The following is a 15,932-nucleotide window of genomic DNA, read 5'->3' on the forward strand; positions in this document are numbered from 1 at the left end:
GCATTGAGTATAGGAGTTGGGATGCAATGTTAAAATTGTACAAGGCATTGGTAAGGCCAAATTTGGAGTATTGTGTACAGTTCTGGTCACCGAATTATAGGAAAGATGTCAACAAAACAGAGAGAGTACAGAGAAGATTTACTAGAATGTTACCTGGGTTTCAGCACCTAAGTTACAGGGGAAGGTTGAACAAGTTAGGTCTTTATTCTTTGGAATGTAGAAGGTTGAGGGGGGACTTGATAGAGGTATTTAAAATTATGAGGATAGATAGAGTTGACATGGATAGACTTTTTCCATTGAGAGTAGGGGAGATTCAAACAAGAGGACATGTTGAGAATTAGGGGGCAAAAGTTTAAGGGTAACACGAGAGGGAATTTCTTTACTTAGAGAGTGGTAGGTGTGGAACGAGCTTCCAGTAGAAGTGGTAGAGGCAGGTTCGGTATTGTCATTTAAAGTAAAATTGGATAAGTATATGGACAGGAAAGGAATGGAGGGTTATGGGCTGAGTGCAGGTCAGTGGGACTAGGTGAGAGTAAGCGTTCAACACAGACTAGAAGGGCCAAGATGGCCTGTTTCCATGCTGTAATTGTTATATGGTTATTTCCAGATCCCTTTGAACAATCCACAACCTTCTAAGAATCTATGAAATGTTTAATAATTGTAACTTGGGGAGGGTGGGAAAAGCTACATCAGGAAGAAGCACAAGTGGGATTAATTAGAGGCAGTGCAAAAGAGAAACAAAACAAAAAGATTCTCCTACACTGGAAAATTCCAGAATAAGGCAAGTGTTTGCAACTTGGGACAACATAACAACATAGGAATTCCTAACCAATGAACATAAAATCCCATCTTTGAGATAAATCTTTCTCAAAATAGTTCTAAGAAAATTCCTTAATTATACTGCAAGAACAAAGAACTCCTAAATGAAACAGCTGACAGGAAGTAAAAGCTGCTTATGATTTGTAAAGTGACCTTATGCCGCTACGATGCCGCTCAAATGGTGTTGACACACATTGCAAATTAACTACAGGCCATCCCTGCGCTACAAACACTTAATTTATGGGCATTCCCTTGTACAAATGAGGTGTCATAATATTATATTCAGAAGTCTGACATATATACACGCATTCATTCCTACAAATGGCAGAACTAGTTTCCTCTTTTCTGCACCATTTCCACTTTTAGCAATTGTTTTCAATGAGTCTTGTGCTTTTGATGTTATTCATTATAATACTTTGGAGGTGTGGTTACCATTATGGAGTGATATTCCAACTTACAGTCGAAAATAAACTTATAGACAGCTATTAAAAAAGAAATTGCTTGTACCCAGGGATGATCTCTAAATGGATATTCAACTTGTCAGCATTGTCTAGTCAGCAGAGAAAATTAACAGTTAACATTAGGATGCAAGTTTCAATCTAATTTTTTTTGGGTGTCCACTACATAACCCCCCTCATAACCATATTACGTATAACAAAGTTTGTGTATTAAACAAATCTCATTTTCCATTTTTACAGGGATTGCTAAACTACCCTGCTACCAACTCAATATACAAGCATAGTCATTGTAACAGATAAAACAATTAACCATAGCACCACAAACTCCTACAACTACAATGTGACAATGTCCAGAAAATACCCCTTCCCTGGTGTTGACCAAGAAAGCCCAAGGATGTAGTGCCACTTCAACATAGCCAGGGACTCAGTTTAACATCTCATCTGCAGAACAACAACTCCAGCAGTGAAGCATTCACTTGGAACTTCCTTGAGCTATACAAATCTGTCTAACCTTGCTGTACATGCATACTCAGTTTCCAAATGGATGACAAGCTAAAAAGATGTAGACCAACTGAATGGAGGTGCTCCAAGAGGAGGAACACACAGAGGTGTCTAAACTGATACCAGGATATGGTGGCGGTGTGGGGCAATGAAAACCATTGTGGTTGAGGCATCCGGCAGTCATGGTCGACCATGGATATTACGTCCTAGCTGTCTAGATAAGCCAGTCTGGTCAGTACGTTATGGAGAGCAAGCTGTTACCCATGTAGCAAGCTCCCTCCCTTCACGCATGAACCTAGTGGAACAGCAGAGACCGAAACAGTTTGGTACCAGCAGTATTGCAGGAGTTGCCGGTCAGCATTGAACTCAATGTACAATTGCCTTAGGGACTCCAGCTCCAGATTTCTCCCTTGGGGTCTACTCCCGAAGCTTTCCCCATGAGTAGGTTTAGCTGCAAGGCAGCAGAGGTTTGAGGTCTGAGTTTTTCTTCTCCTAGATCAGCTGCCAACCACGGCAGACGAGCCCCATCTGCCCGAAACAACTGATTTTAAGGCGCCAATAACCCATCTTTGCCGCTTCTCCTGTCAGTAGAAATGGTTCTGCTGAACTTGGTAGCTAAGCCACATGCAAAGACCAGGAGCTGGATGTGGTTGTCAGTGGCTATTTGAGGTGCACGCCATTGGAAGCATTTTCTAGGTAATGAGAGCTTGTCCCCATTACCACCCCCAGCTATAACAATCTAAACTCCAGAATAACACTCTACCATTAGGTCTGTTTGGAGCCCAATGTGCTGAACATGTCCTGCACAAAACTATCAACACACCATCTTCACACCATGTAAATAGAATAGATGAAATTACAACATAACAAAAAGCTGTCAGTTTCTAAAGATTGGTTTTGAGTTGTCAATACTGCAAAGAGATCATTGCTTAGTTACAAAATATTTTGAATGATTTATAAGGTCCACTGGACAAGGAAAATAAATTCTTTATATCAACCAACAGTGACTCATAATCAATATTTTTGCTATCTGAATGCAAAAAGAAAAGAATTACTGATTTTTTAAACTGATGACTTAAAATGTCAGCTTGAGGTCAGCTTAAAGTGTCCCTTCTATTAAAGAAAGGAAGAATGTCCTTTTCTTTGCAATTAATAACTGAGTAGTAAAAACTTGCATTTCAAATCATAAAATTTTAACAGCTTACAATTTCTTGAGCACAGTTAATTTCTGATCAAAATGAGCAATCACATTTTATATTTAAACAACACTCTTCTGACCTGAGACCTCAAATGTTCCACATGCTAAGATTTCACATCAGGAGCTCTAATAGTTGCCACATGTATTTGCTGCATGGTGAATGGAGGTTGTCAGATATTTTCACCCCAGCATCAGCTTTGTCTATCTATAAAGATCATTAACTGCTTCATCTGTTGCACATGTCAACTTGCAGAGAATAAATATAACTGAATAAATTGGTGTCATGTCACTGAACTTTTCTATTCAGCAACAATTCAGTGACTAAAGGCTAAGAGGCAGAGATTGCTATTTTAAGGAGTAAATATACATGATCCATTTGGAAAAGGCAGCATGGATCAGATGAAATTACATTATGACAAAGGAATAGTAAGCAGAAAAGTTAGAATTATTATGATAGTAAATAGATGCTCTCCAATTCCAGCTTGGATAGAGTTGCTGGAGCAGTACAGACTCAGTCACCGGTTCTACATTATCAGCAAGATAATGTAGAGTGGTGCTTACACTGAAAGTCAAACTTAAATCAAGTTCGTTCAAGCAGCTGCATAATAATCACAAGCTAATTTGCTTTAACGGTCCCGGTGGAGTTATGGGTAGTAGCCACAACACCAGAAGAAATTTTCATGCTCTTCCTCCAGGTGACACTGTAGCGTAGCACAATGCTTTACAGTTCCAGCGACTCCATTTCAATTCCCACAGCTGCCTGTGTGGAGTTTGTATGTTCTCCCCGTGACTGCACAGGCTTCCTCCAGGAGCTTGGATGTCCTCCTGCAGTCCAAAAATGTAGCGGTCGGTAGGTTAATTGATCATTGTAAATTGTTCCGTGAAATTGGGAGTTACTGAGTGTCGTGGCTGAAAGTGCCAGAAGGGCCCATTCCACTCGGTACGTCAAAAAATAAAAAAATACGTGCAGAAGTCTCTTGTGTCATCCTGTGAGACTAGCAGAGACCAGTTTGACCTCACAGCGCCTCTGTGGGGAATGCTTGTTCTGACTTTCTGCACAAGGTGGCACTCCAAACATATAGAATACCAAAGGATGGTTCATCAGTTGTTTCTGGTTTTGGTCAAGTCTGGCATGATCTTGAAGGAAAACACTCATCCACACAGATCTTGATGAAGCTTTTAAAAGGAGATGCATCCATCAGTAAGAACTCTCACCACCCAGAACATACCCTCTTCTCATTACCGCCATAAGGGAGGAGGTACAGCAGGAGCTTCAAGACACATATTCAACATGTTAGGAACAGCTTCTTCCCCATCCGCCATCAGATTTCTGAACGACCCAGGAATACTACCTCACTAGTTTATTCTTTTTGACTATTTTAATACTTATATTCTTATTGACCTTTACACAAGGTCCTCTGTCAGTGCTGGAAGGAAGGAGCCATACCACAGGATATGCACGACTCCAAAATCGTCACTTTGTACAAGAACAAGGGTGATAGGAGCGACTACAACAACTACAGGGGTATCTCCCTCCTGAGTATTGTCGGCAAAGTCTTTGCTCCTGTAGCTCTAGCACGTCTACAAACTCTGGCAGAACAAATCTACCCTGCGTCCTAATGTGGTTTTCGCGCAAGGAGGTCAACTGTCAACATGATTTTCTCACTCCGTCAACTCCAGAACAGAAACCCCTCTATGTCACTTTCATCGACTTAACCAAGGCATTCGACCTTGTCGCAGGGATGGGCTCTTTCAGATTCTCCTCTAGATCAGCTGTCCCCCGAAACTCCAAAGTATCATCAAGTCAATCCATGATGACATGAGGGCTACTGTTCAGTACGATGGCAGCTCATCAGAACCCTTCACTATTCTTATTGTAATTTATTGTATTTTATGTATTGTACTGTACTGATGCTGCAAAAGAAAATTCACGACAGACGTCAGTGATAAGAAACCTGACTGATTTGTTATCCAATGGAAATAAGCTGCACACAGCAGTAAGATCTCAAGTTCAAACACCACATAATGCCAAGCAGATAAGCTGACAGCAGGAGTGCTTTAATTGAAGCCAGTGTTAATAAACTAGGAAGGATGTGATGGGTGAAAACAGCTGGAAGGTGCATAGAATAACAAGAGGAGTGGATATTCAAAGGTGAAAAATGAATAGCTAAATAAAAGACTTGTAGACCAAGTTGAAGGCATCCAATAATCCAATTAATGGCCCCCTTTTCTAAAAATTAAAAATCATCTCCCAAATTATGATTGCCAAAGGTAGGGAAAAGCATAACATTAAGTTTCAGTCAAACTGAAATAAGGCAAGTTTGATAGTTGCTTAATAATTTTTAGACCACCCTTTCATGAAAAGTGAAAGTAGCATGCAACAGAATCAGTTCCACATATTTAATACAATGCGAGCTATTCATGGTAATGATAACCCATATAAGAGAAACCAATTAATTTTTTTTATTCACAACGTAATTTATTTTTGATCTTACAGCTGTTTTATTAGAAAGAAAATATTTAGCTGACAACTGCAGTAAGTTGAGCACAACTAATGCACAATTGCTTTAAATTATATTTACTGTTCTTGGCATCTCTTCTCAAGAGACTACTGTGTAGATCAGAGGCACAGCAGCAGAGCAGTGAAAATGCTGCTCACTTCAGGCTCCCCTGAATACACAGAGGCAAAGCACGTATTGTGACTCGCATTATTTATTCCGACTGCTGTTCTTCATTTTACATCTGATGGCTTCTTTGCGTCCTTTCACTTCCCAGACAACAGCTTTCAATCGTCTAGCAATATAAAATAAGTGATACAAAAAACTCCACTCAAAGAAGCCGATGGAGCACTAAATAAAGCAGCCACTTGACTTAGAACCAGTTGTAATTGGTTACAAAACTGTCAACAGCCCTCGTGACCTGAGCTAGTTGACCCATTGAAATTAATTATTTGTCATCCAATTTAAAACTATCAATGCTGAAGAAAAGTTGAAATTTCCATTCCTGAACAACACACAAAATGCTGGAGGAACTCAGCAGATCAGGCAGCATCTATGGAGGGGAACAAACAAACAATGTTTCGAGCCTAGATGCATCAGGACTGGGAAGGAAGGGGGAGGAAGCCAGAATAAGGTGGGTGGGGTGGGGGGGTGCAAGCTGGCAGATAGCAGGTGAAACCAGGTGAGGGGGCTGGTTGGTGGGTGGGCAGGGAAATGAAGTAAGAAGCTGGGAGGTGATATGTGGAATTCTAAGGGCTGAAGGAGGAGTCTAACAGGACAAGAGAGTGGACATTGGGAGAAAAGAGAGAAAGCGTGAGGTGATGGGCAGGTGAGGAAAAGAAAAGTGGTAAGAGGGGAGCCAGAATGGGGATTCCTGGATATCCAAATCGCTACTAAAGATAATGAGAGGAAATTTTAACCTTTCCCACCACTCCTTCCCTAAACTTTCACATAATATGGAGAACCAAATTATTTACCTTTAATTAAACCCTTTCAAATGAAGCACTCCTAATACAAATACCAGACCTTCCTTTCACTTATAAGCACCATTTTTCTTCCTAACCTCAAAAAAATATGCAATTACCAGAGTAGACAGACAAAGGAAATATTTAGTTCACCTTGACTTTTTGCATTAACTGGTAGTCCTATGGCTAAAGAGCAGGGAAGCGAACTTGGAATGGGTCAACTAGGAGCAAGCATAGACTTAATGAGCTGAATTTGGTCTAATTTTACAAATGATAATAAAACAAGGGGTGTCATTAACAATGAAGATGGTTAACAGGATTTAAAGAGGGATCTTGATTAGTTGGGTAAGTGAGTTGAGATTGGCAAATTGTGTTTAATGCAGAAGAACATGAGATGTTGCATTTTAGGAAGATTAATTGAGGGCAGGTCTTTCACAATGAAATGGAGAGCCTTGGGGAGTTTTGCAGAACATAAGGCCTAGGAATTGAATTGAAGTGAATTAATTTTATTACTTACATCCTTCATATACATGAGGAATAAAAATCTTTACGTTATGTCTCCGTCTAAATGTGCAATTTTAGTAATTTATAATAAATAATATGTACAACAGGACAGTCAATATAACATAGAAATACAGTAGCGGCAGCGTGAATTAAGCAGTCTGTTGGCCTGGTGAAAGAAGCTGTCCTGGAGCCTGTTGGTCCTGGCTTTTATGCTGTGGTACTATTTCCCAGATGGAACAGCTTGTGGTTGGGGTGACTTGGGTCTCCAATGATCCTTCGGGCCCTTTTTACACACCTGTCTTTGTAAATATCCTGAACAGTAGGAAGTTGACATCTACAGATGTGCTAGGCTGTCCACACCACTCCCTGCAGAGTCCTGCGATTGAGGGAGGTACAGTTCCCATACCAGGCAGTGATGTAGTCAGTCAGGATGCTGTCAATTGTGGCCCTACAGAAAGTTCTTAGAATTTGGAGTTCCATACCAAATTTCTTCAACCGTCTGAGGTGCCTTTTTCACCACACAGCTGGTATGTACAGACGTGAGATTCTCGGTGATGTTTATGCCGAGGAATTTAAAGCTGTTCACCCTCTCAACCCCAGATCCATTGATGTCAAAAGGGGTTAGCCTGTCTCCATTCCTCCTGTAGTCCACAACCAACTCCTTTGTTCTTATGACATTGAGGGAGAGATTGTTTTCTTGACACCACTGTGTCAGGGTGATGACTTTCTCTGTAGGCTGCCTCATTATTATTTGAATTAGGCCAATCAGTGTAGTGTCGTCAGCAAATTTAATTAGCAGATTGGAGCTGTGGGTGGCAACACAGCCATGGGTATACAGAGTAAAGGAGTACAAGTACATGGCTCCCTGAAAGTGGTATCACAAGCAGACAAAATGATGAAGAAGGCTTTCGGCACCTTGGCCTTCATCAGTCAGTATCAGAATCTGAATCAGGTTTAATATCACCGGCATATGTCATGAAATTTGTTAACTTAGCAGCAGCAGTACAATGCAATACATAATAATATAGAAAGAAATAAGTAAATCAATTAGTGTGTATGTATATATACACACACACATACACATACATAAATGCCCTGGGTGACAGGGGTCCTTAATAATAGACACCGCCTTTCTGAGGCATTGCTCCTTGAAGATCTCTTGTATACTACAGAGACTAGTATCCAAGACGGAGATGACTAATTTTACAACTTTTTATAGCTTCTTTGATCCTGTGCAGCAGCCCCCCCCCCCACCATATAACACAGTAATGCAGCCTGTCAGAATGCTCTCCAGTAGATCTATAGAAGTTTGAGTGTTTTAGGTGAACCAAAACCAAATCTCCTCAAACTCCTAATGAAATATAGTCGCTGTCTTGCTTTCTTTAAAATTGCATCGATATGTTGGGATCAGGTTAGATCCTCAGGGATCGTGACACCCTGGAACTTGAAATTGCTCACTCTCTCCACTTCTGATCCCTTTATGAGGATTGGTTCGTGTTCCCTCATCTTACCCTTCCTGAAGTCCACAATCAGCTCTTTGGTCTTACTGACACTGAGTGCAAGCTTGTTGCTGCAACACCACTCAACTAGCTGGTATATCTTACTATTGTATGTCCTCTCGTCTCCATCTAAGATTTTGCTAATAATGGTTGTATCATGAGCAAATTTGTAGATGGCATTTGAGCTATACCCAGCCACACAGTCATGGGCATAGAGAGAGTAGAGCATTGGGCTACACACATCCCTGAGATGCACCGGTGTTGATCATCAGCGAGGAGCAGTTATTGTTACCAATCTGCACAGATTGTGGTCTTCCGGTTAGGAAATTGAGAATCCAATTGCAGAGGGAGGTACAGAGCCCAGGTTCTTCAGCTTATTGATCAGGACTGTAGAAATGATGATGTTAAACGCTGAGCTATAGCCAATGAACAGCATCTTGACATAGATGTATTGCCCAGGTGATCTAGGGCCGTGTGAAGAGCCACTAAGATTGCGTCTGCCATAGTGGTGAAAGGCAAATTGCAGTGGGTCCAGGTCCTTGCTGAGGCAGGAGTTGACTCTGGCCATGACCAATCTCTCAAAACATTTCATCACCGTAGGTGTCAGTACTATTGGACGATATTAAGGCAGCTCACAATACTCTTCTTGGGCACTGGTATAATTTTTGGCCTTTAGAAGTGGGAGCTTCCAACAGCAGCAGTGAAAAGTTGAAAAAGTCCTTGATTACTCCCGCCAGTTGGCTGGGTTTCAGAGCCTTCTTACCAGGCAGTCCATTGGGGCCTGCTACCTTTCGAAGGTTCACCCTCCTGCCTCCAAGACAGACAGCATAGGGTCACTGGGTGCAGCAGGGATCTTCACAGCTGTAGTTATATTCTCCTTTTCAAGGCGGGCATAGAAGGTGCTGTCATTCATGCTATTGGGTTTCACTTTGTAGTCAGGACACTGGGTATAGACATTCGGGATGTCATGTTGCATTTGTACAAGATGCTTGTGAGGCTGCATTTGAGATATTGCTTTGGTCACCCTGTTGTAGGAAAGATGCCATCCAGCTGGAAACTGTGCAGTGGAGATTTACAAAGATGCTGCAGTACTCGAGGAGCTGAGTTACAGAGAGAGGTTGAGCCATTTTTTTTTTTACTAGAGTGTATGAAAATGATGAGCAATCTTATAGAGGCAAAAAAAATCAAGAGGTGCATAGATCAGGTGAATGTGCAGTCTGGTTTGGTGAATCAAGAACTAGTGGTTATAGATTAAAGGTATAAGGAGGAATTAAATAGGAACCCAAGGGCCAACATTTTCACCCAGACAGTCGTCAGTATATGGAATGAGGTGCCAGAAGAAGTGGTTGAGGCAGATGCATTGACAACATTTAAAGTGTATTGGACAGCTAAGTGGCTAGGAAAGATTGAGGGATATGGCCAAAAACAGGCAAATGGGACTAGTTTAAATATGAATCTTGATCAGCATGGACAAGTTGGGCTGAAGGGCTGTTCCGCACTGTATGAATTTATATTGACTCCTGCACCGTTACAACAATTCTATGATTCTTTCAATAATTCCACCAATCATTCCATCATAGCAGGTAGTATTGATTTTCTGTAAATGAGGCCTCCACCCCAGACAGAGCAACAGGTCTAAATACCATACAAGATCTTGAAAGCATTGGGTGAAAACACAGTGGGAGATTTAAACAGAAGTGCAAAGCTGGTAGCAGCAGAGCACAGAAGAATTACAATGACAGACATCAAACAAAATGAAGTAAAAAAGCAAGGTACCACAAATCCAAGGAAACACAGCTAACTACATTTTAAACAATAAATTACATAAGAATATGTCCTTCGGGAAAACAAACGGACCCAATAGGCTATATAGATGGAGCAGTGTAGTGATGAAACTGGTAGAACTGCTGCCTTAGCTCTAGCAACCTGGTTTCTATCCTGACCTCCACTATTTGTGTTAAGTTTGCAAGTCCTCCCTGTAACTGTGTATTCCTCCCAGGTGCTCCAGTTTTCCCCCACATCCCAAACACGTACAGGTTGGTAGATTAATTGCCACTAAGTTGTCTCTAAGAAGTAATGGCAGAACTTGGGGAAACCCAAAATGAAATTAGATGCAGCATTAAGTGTTAATGTTTGCTTGATAGTCAACATGGATTTGGTATGCCAAAGGGCCCATTTCTGTGTTGTACAGCTATGAGATAGATGGGCTACTAACAAGGATAAAAACAGATGATGCAGGAAGCTAATAAATGGATCCAGTCTGCCTTAAATAAGTATCCACCATGCATAAATAACAACCAAAGTAATTGCTAATTAATTTAAAATCATACTAATCCATCAACTAATTAATAATAAGTGTCAAATGATTCTATTAGCTTTAGATATAATTTACAGCTAACAACAGTAAACAAATGGAGGGTTAGAAATGAACATAAAGTGGAAGCTTGATTGTCCCCAATTACCCAGCGCCCCAGGAGATATTCTACCTCAAGTCATTCCAATTCAGTCATTAATGATGGACAGAATATTTTGGTTTATGTATTACAAGTATGAAAAATAGTACAACCTTTACTCAAAAATGCAAGCTTAAATATAATGAAAAGTGTATACTTATACAGCATAATAGCATAGAAAAAGACCACTCAACTCAACATGTCCATGCCAACCAGTAGACACCAATCCTTATTAATTACATTTTCCAGCACTTAGCCCAAAACCGCTTATACCTAGGCAATGCAGGTGATTGCCTTGGCACTTCATAAATGCAGTCAGCAACTCAACTTCCACCATTCCCTCAAGCAGTATCCTGCAGGTACTCATCACTCTCTGGAAGATAAATATTCTCTCAGATCTTCTACAAATCTCTTAACCCTTGCTCTAAATCTCAAATTTCATCTACTTCTGTTATGGGGAAAGTTCTCTTATTGTCTACCCTACCTATAACCTTCATAAATTTGTTCTTATACCTCAATCATGATCCTTCTTAATCTCCTTGCTCCAGGGAAAACAAGCCAACCTCTCACAACTGAAATACTCCATCCCAGGTAATATCATGGCTAATCACCTGTGCAGTCTCTCCAGCACAATCATATCTCTCCTATAGTATAGTGACCAGAAATGGTGCAGTACTCTGGCGGAAGTCTGATCAAGGCTTTATGAAGTTTGGACCATAACATCTCTACTTGCATTCGGTGCTCCGGAAGGCCAATATCCCATAAGCCTGCTTAACTACAGTATTTACATGCGCTGACACCTTCAAGGATCTTTGGATTTGTACATCAAGGTCTCCATTTCTCAAATATCCCCCAAGATCCTACCATTCTGTTTATATTCTACCCTCATTGGTATACCCAAAATGTATCATTTTACATTTATCTGTATTAAATTCCATTTCTTATTTCGCAATCTGTTTCACCAACACACTGATTCATCCTATGGTCCAAGACCACTCTCCATCCTAACAACTTCAGCAATCTTCATTGTCATCTGTGAACCTAATGATCATACCTCCTACCGCCAACATCATTCAGAAATTGTCCAGATGGCATGCAAACGAAAGCTTTTTAGTGCATTGCAGTACATGTGACAATAATAAACTATTTGCAATTTCATTTCCAAAGAAAAATCTGCACGGAACATCCATTGTCACAAGCATGCAATCATAAAAACAATCCACTACCATCATAAGACCATAAGATATAGGAACAGAATTAGCCCATTTGGCCAATCGAGTCTACTCCGCCATTTCATTCAGGCTTATCCATTTTCCCTCTCAGGCCCAATCTCCTTCCTTCTGACTAATCAAGAATCTATCAACTTCTGCCTTAAATCTATCCGAAGAGCTGGCCTCCACAACTGTCTGTACAAATGAATTCCACAGATTTACTACTCTCTGGCTAAAGAAATCCCTCTATTCTGAAAGGATTCCCCTCAATTCTGAGGCTGTATCCTCTGATCTTAGGCTCTCCCCCCACAGGAACCATCCTCTGTTACCAGTCTCCCATGTGGGACCTTTGACAAAGGCCACAATAAAGTCCATATATCTCACATCTGCCCTCATCAATAGTTAGACTTTTTTTTTGGAAAAGATAGCAATCAAATTGGTCAGATAGAGCTACCATGATTATGTGAAGGGTAGATCCTATCTGATTACTCTCTGGCCTTCCAAATGATCATTAATATGGTTCCACAGAATTCCTCTATCTGCAAGGATTGATCTGTTCCTGGTCAATCTTTGCCAGGATCTGTCTCAACTTAATTAAAATGCCATTTCCTTATTTAAGATGTTCTGGTCAACCAATATTAATTTCTTTCAAAAAGTTTGTGGCAGCTGTATAGTTTTATTTTCAAACAATAACAATACCCCAAAACAGAAGCACACAAGGTCAGAGAATATGGAATGAGCAGACAGGATCCAAAATACATTACAAAGAAAAAAAAAGGTGGATTTAGTATTCCATCTCTACTATTGATAATGCTATTCCCATTCAGAATTTACATTAGTACCTTGGGAACAGAATCAAAGCATTATCTCAAAATTTGAGAGCATCTTAAATTAGGGAGGAAAATGGTTAACACTGAAATAGGATGCAACAAATAGCAATGTGCTATTATTAAACTCTCAGGATGAGCATGCAATTGAAAAATGAACTTCAATACACATCAAATGTGAGAGGTAACATTTTGCTCAGAGTAACAGGAAGACTATAGTATCTGGATAACAAGATATTAAATGGCATCAAAGGGCAGAGAGGTTAAGGCTACCAATATACAAAACTGGGAGCAGTTGCAATTCAGGTTATCAAGGCCATGAAAAGAATAGCACTGGGGAACCACACTGAAAAGCAGAGAAACTAAACATACTTGGTTAGACTGCATGGTGTACTGACCTTTATATTATTAAAACAATATGCAGACACTGTAGAAAGGAAAAAAAATCACAAAGAGGATTGCAAATTGAGAGGTTATATTTATCAGGAAAGAGTAGGGGTTCTTTTCTCTACAGAAGAGAGGGTCTGAATGACCTGTTAAGTACTCAGAAAAAGTTGAAGATAGTAGGCATAAAATGTTTTTACTTGCACACAACTCAAAACTTAGTGTTCATAAGTAAAAAGATTGTTACTAATAAATACAACAGGGAACTGAAGTGAAACCTCTTTATCTAGAACTGTGAGAATATGGGACATACTGTCACAGTAGTTGTTAAGGCAGACAGCACTGATGCACTTAAGGAGAGGCTGGTTAAGCACATGGGGGAGGAAGGAATGGAAGGATGTGCTAATTGGACTGAATGAAGAGGGATGGGAGGAGGCTCCTGTGAAGGATAAACAGCAGCTTAGCCACTTGAGATAAATGGCTTGTTTCTTTGCTGCAGACTCAATGTAATTATATGACTGCAGCAGTCAAAGGACTATTTCATGCATAGATAAGAAATGCTTTCCGACATCAGCCTGAAACTTACCTCTCATTACTGCAAACTGCATCTCAGAGTATTATAGCTGTGATCTATTATGAAATAATGCTCTGGATTAACTGTTTCTATTCTTCCTAGCACCATGTATACACTTAGTAGCCACTTTATTAGATACTTCCTGTACTAAATAAAGTGACCATTGAGCTTATGTTCATGGTCTTCTGAGGCTATAGGCTATCCATTTCGAGGTTCACCTCATCTGGCATTAACAATCTTTCCCTGTCAAAGTAATTAAATCACATGATTTCCTCATTCTAATGTTTGGTCTGAGTAACAAGTGAACCTCTTGACCATGTCTGCATGCTTTTTTACATGGAGTTGTTGCCACATGATTGGCTGATGAGATATCTGCAAACAGGGTGGTTTGAGTATTTCAGAAACTGATGATTTCCTGGGATTTTCCACACACAAGTCTCTAGACCTTACAGAGAATGGTGTGAAAAACAAAAGAAAAATCGTATAGTAAGCAGCAGTTCTTTGGGTGAAAATGGCTTGCTAATGAAAGGGGTCAGAGGAGAATGGTCAGACTGGTTCAAGTCGACAGAAGGATTAAACTAAGTCTGGCTATTAAAGGGCATTAAAAACCAGGAGCTTTTTGCTTGGATACAAGTCTGTCAACCTCAGCCAGGTCACAAAAGGGACAAATTTAACCAGGGTTCTTTGGACATTGAGAAGAAGGAGGAAGAAAGGAAGGAGTTTATAAAGGAGATGGGTAAACCATGGCACCTGCTACTCACTATCTGATGTACATGCATAGTCATAATTTGCAATCTCATTGGAGTTTAGAAGAATGGTGGGGGGGGGGGGGGGGAAGAAGAAATTTTCATTGAAACCTATTGAATACTGAAAGGCCTAGATAGAGTAGACTGGAAAGTATGTTTCCTATAATGGGGGAGTCTAGGAACAGAGGGCACAGCCTCAAAAGGATGCCCCTTTAGAACAGAGATGAGGAGTTCAACTCTGGCGTCCTCTGTAAGAAAGTTTGCACATCATTTCAACATGCACACGTGTTACCTCCAGGTGCTCTGATTTCCTCTCAAAGTCCAAAGATGAACAGGTTAAATAGGTGGATTGCTGGGCAGTGTGACTTGATGGATCAGAAGGGCATGTTACACACTGTATTCTAAATAAAATAAATATATTTAAAGCAGGGGCTGATAGGTACTTAATTAATAAGGGCGTCAAAGGTTATGGGGAGAAGGCAGGAGAAAGAGTTAACAAATCAGACATGATGGAATGGCGGAGCAGGCACTATGGGCTGAATGGCCTAATTCTGCTCCTAGGTTTTATGGTCTTATGTTGTAAACGTGCCAGTTGGATCGACTACAGAAAGGTGACACCTACTCTTTTCCCTTCCCAACAATACAAAAGATCAGCACGATTTAGGAGGGATAGGGAAACAAGTCAAACAAGGATGACAGGGAGAACGCGATCCCAATTTATCCTGATTATCAGCATCTCTAATGGAGCAGAAGATGGTCACCTGCAAACTCAATCAATTTCAACTATAGATTTCTCCATTAATCTTTCATTGTGCGCTTAGGGTCTTCACAGCGTAAGATCTTCACATTAATTATGCACTCTGCGGTGTTTTTACTTGGCAGCCAATGCTTTAGAAGGTTGTTGATTTAAATTAAAAAACATGTTAAGAATTGCACAGTGTAGCAATTAGTCAATGGAAACCTGACATTGTCTGGTGACAGGAACAGATAATTTTTGCAAAATGATAGTATGATTCATTCAGACAAAGGGTACGAGTTTAAAAAATATACATGCTTTGTAATGAGTTATTGAGCTGAATGCTGGTATACAAATGAAGAAAATTGAAAGCAGAGTGACTGCAAATCTTTACCTGACTGGATGATGAGTTTAGCACATTCATTACAAGGGAATAAGGCCACATACATCGTGCATCCTTTAACGTCACTAGCATTTTTGTTCAGAATTGCATTTAATTCCGCATGACAAACTGGAACAGAAAATAAAAAGCCATACATGAATTAAAAATAAGATTCAT

General features: G+C 40.3%; 1 protein-coding gene across 1 annotated transcript in view; it reads right to left on the bottom strand.

Annotated features, from left to right (window-relative positions):
• dctd (dCMP deaminase) overlaps positions 1 to 15,932 on the bottom strand; it is a 58,208-nt gene that overhangs the window by 19,428 nt on the left and 22,848 nt on the right. The window contains exon 4 of the mRNA XM_073048069.1: positions 15,768 to 15,884. Coding sequence (XP_072904170.1) covers positions 15,768 to 15,884 — 117 coding nt within the window. The remainder of the gene's footprint in view (positions 1 to 15,767; positions 15,885 to 15,932) is intronic.

Source organism: Hemitrygon akajei, chromosome 6 (assembly GCF_048418815.1).
Source record: "Hemitrygon akajei chromosome 6, sHemAka1.3, whole genome shotgun sequence".
In the NCBI taxonomy this organism is placed as follows: Eukaryota; Metazoa; Chordata; class Chondrichthyes; order Myliobatiformes; family Dasyatidae; genus Hemitrygon; species Hemitrygon akajei.